This window comes from Acomys russatus, chromosome 5 (genome assembly GCF_903995435.1).
Source record: "Acomys russatus chromosome 5, mAcoRus1.1, whole genome shotgun sequence".
Taxonomy (NCBI): Eukaryota; Metazoa; Chordata; class Mammalia; order Rodentia; family Muridae; genus Acomys; species Acomys russatus.
The window spans coordinates 65,007,552-65,018,094 of record NC_067141.1 but is presented as its reverse complement, the minus strand read 5'-3'; the positions used below and the strand labels follow the sequence as shown (position 1 = coordinate 65,018,094).

At 48.8% G+C, this 10,543-nt stretch overlaps 1 protein-coding gene across 1 annotated transcript; it reads right to left on the bottom strand.

Annotated features, from left to right (window-relative positions):
- Positions 1 to 756: 756 nt before the first annotated feature.
- Positions 757 to 9,044, bottom strand: Nolc1 (nucleolar and coiled-body phosphoprotein 1). The gene is made up of 13 exons (XM_051146691.1): positions 8,767 to 9,044; positions 6,351 to 6,406; positions 6,094 to 6,236; positions 5,859 to 5,992; positions 4,991 to 5,162; positions 3,420 to 3,553; positions 3,169 to 3,304; positions 2,655 to 2,783; positions 2,347 to 2,457; positions 1,701 to 2,237; positions 1,439 to 1,545; positions 1,232 to 1,324; positions 757 to 1,129 (listed from the first exon to the last, which is right to left on the bottom strand). Exons 1-13 carry the CDS (start codon positions 8,884 to 8,886, stop codon positions 971 to 973), a joined length of 2,031 nt encoding a protein of 676 aa, XP_051002648.1. The 5' UTR covers positions 8,887 to 9,044; the 3' UTR covers positions 757 to 970.
- Positions 9,045 to 10,543: the final 1,499 nt, after the last annotated feature.

Sequence of the window (10,543 nt, the reverse complement as noted above, 5' to 3'; positions counted from 1 at the left end):
ACTAGTCATTTCCACTTCCCTGACAAGTGATTCTACTGTGAAGGTTACATTCTGTTCCTGATTAATTATGTTAAAAAGAATCTAATAGAGGCAGAATTTAGTATACAACACCAGTAACAGTCAGGTTGTTGAAGACACCTTTCAATGTCAGAAAAGCCTTTTGTTTGTTTTTTGAGACAGGGTTTCTCTTGTGTAGCCTTGGCTGTCATGGACTCAATTTGTAGACCAGGCTGGCCCCCAACTCAGAGATTCACCACCACACCCAGCTTTGAAATCAAAACTAAAATGTACTATAAACATGTAGCAGTAATAGTCATTGAAGACAAAATACTCAAGACAGTTGCACGGCATTCACACCACATGAGAATTCTGCCTGTCTGTTATTTCCAAGAACAGCAATTTTATCCCCAAAAACTGGTGGATCCATGCTTCCGTCTCAGACCCAATGAAAGAAGATCAGCATGCTTAGCAGACAAACACTGCAACTGTTAACAGTCACTGCCCCAGCAGGGCTCTGGGAGGAAGGACCGAATGTGGATGTGTGCACTCACATGAATAGAATCCTCCAGTAAGAAGTCTTAACATGACCTTCTGCTCCATCTTAGGCAACAGCTAAGACTTTAATCTGTGGAACTCATCTCTGATAATCACAACAAAAATCTGTACGAAATTATTTAATATAATAAAATATACAAATTTCTCAGTATGAAGACCCACAGAAGGCAATGACAACTAAAATAGATTTTGTTAAAAAAAAAAAAAACCAAACCATCCTCTACTTTGTCCCTGACAATCAATGCTGAAAAACAAACGTGTGCAGAAGCAGGGACAGGAAAGGACTGGAGACTGCAATGTGACAGTCTCAGGACCTGCTGAAACTGTCCTTGCCAAGACACTCTCCTAACAGCACTGAGTTTCTGGGTCCGCTGGAGGTGAGTGGCCACCTTCTTTTGCCTGGGATGACCACAGGTCACTCACTGTCAAACTTGACAGAGTTGACCTGGACAGAGATGGAGCCTCCCCGGTAGCTGCCTCGCTTCTTCTTCGTCTTTTCATGCCGGAAGGACTTGCCTTTGGTGAACTTCAGAACCTGATTGGCTCGCTCACCCCAGTCTCCAGCTGCACCTCGCTGGTGAACAACAAGGTTAGTGCACAGCCGTCCCAGCAGCCCAGCCCGAGCACTCCGCCCCCCCACCCCCTCCCCAGTCCCCAGAGCGGCAGACACCCTCACCTTGGCATCAAAGGAATTGTCAGCTACTCGTGAGTCCACCTCGATCTCCTCTTCCCTGACCCTTCGGAATGGGGAGGATGCCCTTCTTTCTGCCTAGGAGAGGATGAGGTAGAGTGAAAGGTAACCTGGTGGGTAACAGCTCTCTGTGAGGGCCGGTTATCAATGGCTTAAAGGCCTGTTTTCTAAGAACAACGTGGAACACCTTACTTTCTTCCTTTTGGGGAACGTGTTGGGAGTCTGGAGCTTAACTTTCTTGGCTTGAGGTGTTTCTGCTTCCTCTGCTGTCTCACTCTGCTTCCGCTTCTTGCCTGAACCTACAAAACAAAAAGCCAGAATCTCTGTTGGAAATCCGAAACCAGCAGCCAGGAGGCAAAAACCATGTCCCCTGTTCACCTCCCTCCCTGAGGACATCCCAGGACCGGAGGACAAAACCGAGGGATGACTACCTTCTCCTCTTTGTTTTCCCTACCCGACTTTCCGTTCTGAGAAGCTGGGGTGCCATTGGCCTTGCTGGCCTGTGTTTTAGGAGTGGCCTTGCCCTTGGGCTTCTTTTTCTCCTCTTCGCTGGAATCTTCAGAGGAGCTGCTCTCGGCTTCTTTCTTCACAGGGGCTGGCTTGGAAGTGGGTGCACCTGCCACCTTCTTCGCTGGGGGCTTAGGTGTCTCCTCCTCCTCACTGCTAGAACTGTCTGAGTCAGAGCTGCTGTCCCCACCAGCCTGAGGAGCCTGTTTTGCGGGCAGAGATGGGGCTGCTTTCGCTGTCACCTTGGGCTTGGTGGTTGTCACAGCCTTTTCTGCTGTCTCCTCCTCACTGGAGCTGCTCTCTTCCGAGCTGGAGCTACTGTCAGCCTTTCTGCTCTGAGGCTTCTGGCCACTGCCTAGAGGCTGCTTAGGAGCTGCCGCGGCCTTTGCTGCACATGGCTTGGGAGTGACAGCTGGCTTGCTTAAGGGACTCTTGGTGGTACTGACAGGCTTGGCAGCAGCTTCATCCTCAGAACTGTCAGAGTCTGGAGAAGAAGGGACAGAGTGAACAGCTCCCAGTCAAATTCAGGGGAGCCTCTAACAGCAGCCCAGGGCAGTAAGTACCACATTGGCCCATGGCCTGGGCAGCATTACCTGAGCTGTCTGAAGAGCTCTCTGCTTCTATCTTCACCGGCACTGCTTTGGCACGTGCCTTGGAGACAACAGCCTTGGCTGGGGTTTTTTTCTCTTCCTCAGAACTTGAATCTGGGGGAAACTTGGGACATTAGGATCGGTCCAGAATTACAAGCCAATCAATCAGGAGAGCAACATAAGGAACAGAACAACTCACAGGATCTTAGCCTTCTCTGCCGTCAGTCAGAACAACATAGCTACGGGCTACTTTTTCCTGTTCTTGTCCCTCACCTGCTCTTACTAAAGCGTCATCACCTCCTGTGACTCACCAGACTCGTCGCTGCTCTCTTCACTGCTCTCCGCAGGCGGCTTCTGTGCAGCAGCTTTCTTTGGAAACTGGGCTCCCAATGACTTCTTTGGTAAAGGAACAGAAGGCGGCGGGACTGAGCTGTAGGGACCTGTTTAAAAGGCAGAACAGCTTTTGAAACACATTCGCCAGGCATGGAGGTCAGGCTTTCCCTTTCCTGAAGACCGTGGCTGGGGTTCACAGGTCATCTCTAACAGTGTGTCATTCTGTCTCCGTTACATGGGGCATTGTGGCTTCTCTATTGGGCTTTTTGGATCCCTTTCTGGAAGATAGTTGCTGTGCCACGAGGACTTGGTTTTATGGACACTGATGCCCCCATTCCAGTCACCTGGTTTTTTTGTTTTTCGAGAGAGGGTTTCTGTCCTGGCTCTTCTGGACTTGCTTTGTAGACCAGGCTGGCCTTGAACTCACAAAGATCTGCGCCTGCCTCTGCCTCCCAAGTGCTGGCATGCGCCACTACACCCAGCTCAAATCACCTGGTTTTTTCTTTATGGGCTTTTTCTGTTCTTCTTCCTCTTCACTGGAAGAGTCATCGCTGCTAGAATTCTTCTGGGTTGAGGTGGCAGCTACTTTCACTGGTGCTTTGGCCACAACTTGCTTCTTAGGTACGGTCTGCATCAGAGAGAAAAGTTAACACTAAAGGAAAACACCTTCACAAAGACTCCAGTCAGGAAAGACCCTCTCCCTTACAGCCTAACTTCATCCCTGACACATCTACAGCCCGAACCTTCTTGGGGGGTGCTGCCGCCTTTTCCTCCTCCTCAGAGTCATCGCTATTGCTGCTGCTGCTGCTGCTGCTGCTGCTGCTGCTGCTGGCTGCTTTGCCATTGGCTACTTTAGGCTGTGCTTTAGGTGATGTACCTGAGAAGCGGAAGAAACAGGAAGACAAACTGTGAATTTCAAAATGTCAGTTTCTCAAGTCTTTCTCCTCAGTCTACTCATCAGAAGGAAGGGGTAACAGCACAAGATATGCATGTAGGTTGTAAGTGTTGCTCAGAAGTAAGGTAGTCCTCGGCACACACAAAGCCCTGGGGTTCGGCTACTTGATGTATACAACTATGCTAAGCTAAGGAACACCTATTAACCACAGCACTCCAAAGCCTGAGGCAGGAGGATCACAATGTCTAGGCCACTGGACTAGTGAGACCTGACCTTATCAAACAAGCAGATCAGCATGCATGGCACACACACCTACATACTTAGCACTTGGCAGAGGCTGGACTTCAAGGTCCACATAGGTTTTTAGATCCTCAATCAAAAATTAAAATTAGGCTTGTGGTGGTGGTGTACAGTTTAGCCCCAGCACTTGGGAAGCAGAAGCAGGTGGGTCTTTTTGAGTTTGAGGCCAGCCTGGTCTATACACTTGAGTCTACTGGTCTACACTGCTGTGATTACAGGAGTGTACTACTACACCCTGCATTTTTTTGTTTGTTTGTTTGTTTTTAAGGCATGGTTGCTCTGTAATTGCCTTGGCTTTCCTGGACTCTTTGTAGATCAAGCTGACCTCAAGCTCACAGAGATCTGCCCACCTCTGCCTCTTGAATGCTGAGATTAAAGGTATGCACCACCATCACCCGGCTTGTTTGTTTTAGAAATGGGGTCTCGTTACAAAAGTTCTTTTTAAGGGGCTGGAGAAATGGCTCAGCGGTTAAGAGCACTGAGTGCTTTTCCAGAGGTCCTGAGTTCAATTTTCAATTCCCACCAACCATCTATAACATGATCTAATTAATATGTACTGTATATATAACAAATAAATAAATATTTAAAAAAAAAAAAAAAAAAAAAACAACGTTCTTTTTAAAGTAATCCATTTTCTCCTGGGCATGATGACTGCATCAGTCTGAGACAGTAAGAGCTTGATGTTAACTGCTTCTCAGCCCTTATACTGGCACCAGCCATAAAAGATAATCAGCCAGGCGGTGGTGGCCCACACCTCTACCGCCAGCACTCAGGGAAGCAGAGGCAGGCGGCTATCTGTGAGTTCAAGGCCAGCCTAGGCTACACAGAGAAACCCTGTTTTGTGAGTTATGTTTCTGACCGCTTTCTCTCTTGGGTGGCCTGGAACTTGCTAAGCTGACTAAGCTGCCTTGAATGCACAACACAATCACACAGAAAGTGCGGGGGTTACAGGTATTCACTCGCCATGGCTAGCTTTTCTACACGTGTGTAGTTCAGAGAACCGACCCCAAAGCCTCACACATGCTAGCCAAGTACTCTACCAGGGTCTCAGTAAGTTTTCCAGGCTTGTCTTTATAGCTCAACCCTGGTCCCAGCCTCCCCACCTGAGGACAGAAATACCTGGTTTGGCTGGGGCTGTAGTCTGAGCTTTAGCCACCACAGCTGTCTTTGGCTTCTGTGTCTGTGACGCTTCATCCTCTGAGCTCGAGTCAGACTCAGAGTCAGAGTCAGAGCTCTCGGCCTTCTTAGGAGGAGCTCTGACTGCCTTGGCTTGGGGCTTGACTGCTTTCTGCTAAAACAAAACAATGAAAACAAAGATGGCAGCAAATATCTTTAATCTCAGCATGTGGGAGGAAAAGACAGGTGGATCTGTATGAGTTCAAGGCCAGCCTGGTCAACAGAGAACATTCCAGGACAGACAGAACTATACAGAGACCCTGTCTCAAACAAACAAACAAAAACCATAAAGCAAAATACACAAAAGTGCGATCGACAAGAGCCTCTGGATGCGCACACGGCACCCGAGATGACACGGCATTTTTTTGAGAAAGGGTTTTTCTGTGTAGCCTTGGCTGACCTGGAACTTGCTCTGTTGCTCAGTTGGCCTGGACCCTTTAGGTGTTTTAGGAGCCCCATTGAAAGGGAAAAGAACAACTCAAAGAGGACACGATACACAAACACTAAAACGAAAGGTCAAGCATGCCATAAAGTGGACCTGATCCTCATATGACCTTGCCAACAGCTCCCAACAAAAACACTTGTACTCTCAGGGCCTTACACAGTGTCCCCAAAGAACAAAGTCCAGAGTGGAGGAGGTGAATTCTGTCTGCATTTAGATCCCATCATTCTAAACCTCAACTTTATCATCTCCTTCCAAAGTCCCCAGAATTTGCCCCGTGTTGAACAGCTGCCACCACCCCGCACCCCGACCGTAAGCCCAGCACCCAGCTTGCGTTTCTTCATTTCCAAACTCCCCTGAAGCACAGACCTGAACAGGCTTCTTCTTCTCCTCCTCCTCCTCCTCCTCCTCCTCGCTGGATTCTTCACTACTGCTGCTCGCTGGCGCTTTGGCTACTGCCTTCCCAGCAGGCTGGGGCAAACTGGTCCGCTTGGCAGGCACGGCTGAGATGGAAATATGGGTACCCGTGATTACTGCATGCTGTCCAGGCAGGTGTCAGATGGTCTCTCTGGAGCACCACACCCAATGCCTTGCACGGCCTTACCAGCCTTCTTTGCTGGAAGCCCCTGGGCTTCTTCCTCTTCCTCACTGCTGTCCTCACTGCTGTCACTGGACGAAGTCTCCTTCTTGGCCTTCGTGCTCACTGGTCCGTTTGACTGTAATTTCCTCTTAGGGGCTTTGGCAGACCTGCTGATGTAGATTAGGCTGACTTCTTGGGGATCAGGACCTTCTCAAAGCAAGGAACACAGCCCAGCCCACCTGGGGGGAGAAAACAGCCCAAGTGTAACAAGGGACGCTTACTTGAGCCAGAAGCTATAGATGTCCAAGAGGGACGAGGCATTGGCATCCTGCTGTGTCTGTAAGAAAAGAGGTGAGGTTAAGGGGCTGGTGTGCCTCTCTGGGACAGATCTATGTTACTCTTTCATCAACTGTACTCTGCCAGCCAGGCATGGTCCCAACACTTCAGAGGCAGGTGGATCTGCGAGTTCAAGGTTAGCCTGGACTATACATTACATCTTCATAAGACTTTTCCTACTTGCATAAATTAGAAGAAAAATATTTGACTTACATATCACCTAACTTCAAGCACACACACACAAAAGGACCACCCCCGCATTTTATTGTATCTCTATCCCTATACATTTCCACTCATACTTTTCAAACTCTTAGATAGGTTTTGCAATTAATAATACAGATAGTGTTACCCAAGGCCTGGAGACATGGCTGTGTGGTTAAGAGAACATGCTTCTGAGGCCCTGAGCTCATTGCCCAGCACCCACAGCAGGAGGCTCACAACTACCTGTAAACTCAGCATCCAGGGGCTCTGACACCTCTGGCCTCTGCAGGTGCCCACAATGATGCGCACTACGCCCCCAAAACACATATGAATAATTTAAGCTATTTTCTAAGGCTGGAGAGGTGGCTCAGCAGTTAAGAGCACCGCCTGTTCTTCCAAAGTTCCTGAGTTAAATTCCCAGCACCCACATGGTGGCTCACAACCATCTATAATGATGGCCCTCTTCTGGCCTGCTGCTCTACTTGCAGAACACTGTATACATAATCTAAATAATCTAACTACAGACTTTCTTTTCTAGTTAATTGTCTTTTATTTTATTTATTTTGTTCTTGTTTTTTGAGACAGAGTTTCTCTGTGTACCCTGGCTGTCCTCAAACTCACAGAGATCCTGGTCTATAGAGCCAGTTCCAGGGCAGCCAAGGCTACACAGAGAAACCCTGTCTCAAGGCTGGGCATGGTGGTGCATGCCTTTTATCTCAAAAACAAAAACAGAGAAACTCTATCTCCAAAAAACAAACAAACAAATAAATAAAATAATAATAAAACAAAACAGAGTCAGGCGATGGTGGTGGACGCCTTTAATCCCAGCACTCAGGAGGCAGAGGCAGGTGGATCGCTGTGAGTTCGAGGCCAGCCTGGTCTACAAAGCAAGTCCAGGACAGTCAAGGCTACACAGAGAGACCCTGTCTGGAGAAACAAAACAAAAACCCAAAACCAAAACAAAACAGCAGTCACCTAACTTTTTAGTCACTGCATCATCCTTGAAAAAGGACCACAGGCTACAGTTTTTCAAGGTGTTTCCATGATGACAGCTTTAAAGTGCAGATTCTGGCAGGGCGTGGCGCCTTTAATCCCAGAACTCAGGAGGCAGAGGCAGGCGGATTGCCATGAATTCGAGGCCAGCCTGGTCTACAAAGCTAGTCCAGTACAGCCAAGGCTAACACAGAGAGATCCTGTCTCGAAAAGGCCAAAAAAAAAAAAAAAAAAAAAGCAGACTCTGTTCGAACTGATCTAGCAGCTGTCACTCATCCCATGCTTCCTGCTATCTACAATGGGATTACTGCTTTGTGTGTTTTCTTTAGATGAATCTCATGAACTCAAACACCATAAATTAGGCTCAGCATTGTGGCACATACGTTTAATTCCTGCACTAGGGAGAGAGAGGTGGAGGGAACTCTGACCTCCAGGCCAGCCTGGTCCATGGGGCTGGGGGGCAACCAAAAAACAAACAAACAAAACTAAATTCAGTGAATTAGATGGCATCCTGGTATGTTCAGGCATGCATTAGAATAGCATTTCTGCACTAGGAGGCTGAGGCAAGAGGATCAGAAATTCAAAACCATTCTCCACTACACAAGGGCTACATAGACGCTGTCTCAAACAAAAGGCAGGCTGCCGGGATCATACGTGTACAAAGCCGCAGGGCCTACGTTTGTTTTATTTCACTACCTGGAGCGCCAAGCTCCAGGCAGGCAACTTGGCAGGGCAGGATGTTCACAGTATACTGAAAGCAAGCGATTCCCGAACTCATTCATTTTATCTTCGAGACTCGGGTAAAATTGGGACCGAGCGAAAGTCCGACAAAAGCACACCAGAAGAACGAGGCACCGCCAATCCAAAGCCTCCGGAAGGGATCTGGCGCTTGCTCATCTTCCGTTGTCAGCCACATGACCTGGGCCACGCGGGACCCACGGCTGCAGCTACCGCGAAACTCACCAAGTATAAGCGGTTATGACTCCGAGCTCCCTAATCAGACCTGGTGGGAGGAGATGCCGAGACCTCGCGCTTTAGGAAACTCGGCAGAAAGGCTGTGCTGACACTGGGCTCACAGACCCCGGACCTATCCTCCTTGACTCCTAAGCATTCCATGGCCTAGATTATCTGTCCCACCCCGGTCCGCGGACCAAACCAAGGACTCACAGCGCCGGTCGCTTTTGCAAATTTGTTGGCCACCTCCGAGAGTTGGTTATCACGCAGAAAGCCGAGCACGAGAGGATAAAGGTCGCTGGGAACCACGCGGCGCAAGCCGGTATCCGCCATACTCCGGGGAAAACGCGTCACTACCGCCGCGCACGCCGCACGACCTAGGAACTGCGGAGCACGACAAGGGCAGAGGGCGGGTCCAATGTCGCCATCACGTCGCGCCGTGTGCAGCGGAAGCGTGGACTCCACGAGGCAGCTCTCCCTCCGCCTCCGAGGCGGAATCTAGGCGAAATCTGTAAGCTCCTTCCGGTCTCACTGGGTCACTCTCCTGCTAAGGGCGGAAACCGAAAACGGCTCATTGCGAGGGCGGAGCTTCTACGTCAGAGGTTACGCTCCGGTCCGTGGCGGGAAAACTTGTAACTTCCCGCGCATTATCTTTGCCGAATGGACTTTTTTCTACAGTAGTTTTTGAGCCCTGGCTGCTTACTCGGACCCTACAATAACGAATGGGATGGAGGCCTCCAGTTTCTGACTCGAACAACCAAAAGAAAAAGAAAAAAATTTTAAAAAGAAATCAAATTAAAGGCTAGGTTCACAATAAAAAAAAAAAAAAAGTGACCTTTTTGGTTTGTTTCTGTTTTGGATTTTCGAGACCTGAGTGCCAGGCAGAGGCAGGCGGATCGTTGTGAGTTCGAGGCCAGCCTGGTCTACAGAGTGAGTCCAGGACGGCCAAGGCTACACAGAGAAACCCTGTCTCGAAAAACCAAAAAAACAAAACAAAACAACAACCAAAAAAAAAAAAAAAAAGAAGGAAAGAAAGAAAAAAGAAAAACAACAAAAAACTTTTACCTCCATCCCACAAGTCTATGAAAAGTATCTCCAGCCACGTTACAGGCCAGGCACCTCACCTGTAGAGGAGGCAGAACTTGGGTTTCAGGTCAGCCCCAACTCTACAAAATTTAAGAGACAAGCCAGGCACGGTGGTGCATGCCTTTAATCCCAGCACTCAGGAGGCAGAGGCAGGCGGATCGCTGTGAGTTCGGGGCCAGCCTGGTCTACAAAGCGCAGGACAGCCAAGGCTGCACAGAGAAAAACCCTGTCTCAAAAAACAAACCAACCAACCAGATCCTCAACACTGCTTGCATGGTAGCCCCAAGGCTGGTGCGGTAGAGATGACACTGGGGCTCCCTGGCTAGACTCCAGATTCAGTGAGACTTTTGTCTCAAAAATAAAGTGAATTAGAGACATGTACTATTCTTCCAAAGGCTCCAAGGGATCCAAGACTCTTCTGGCCTCTGGAGCACCCACAGGCACATATAAATCTCAAAACACAGAGACACATTCATATAATTAAAAATAAATTTTTTTTGAGATAGTCTCAAAACAAAAATCTTGAAATGGGTTTGGTGGCACACACCTTTAATTCCAGCACTCTGGAGGCAGAGGCAGGAGGATCTCAGATTTCCAGGACAGCCAGGGTTAAACAGAGAAACCCTGGGGGTGGGGGGGGGGGTGATGGGATTGGTGACACCATGCCTGCCTCACTCATCTTCAATCTTAGAAGCCGCTTAGTGTAATGAGCTCAAGGCCAGCAGGGCCTACATACCAAGTCCCAGCACAGCTAGAGTGCAAGAACCAGTCGCAGGGTGGTGGTAGCATAAACTTTAATCCCCAGCACACACATTTATTTATTGGGTTTTTGAGACAGGGTTTCTCTGTGTAGCCTTGGCTGTCCTAGACACTTTGTAGACCAGGCTGGCCTCAAACTCAGAGC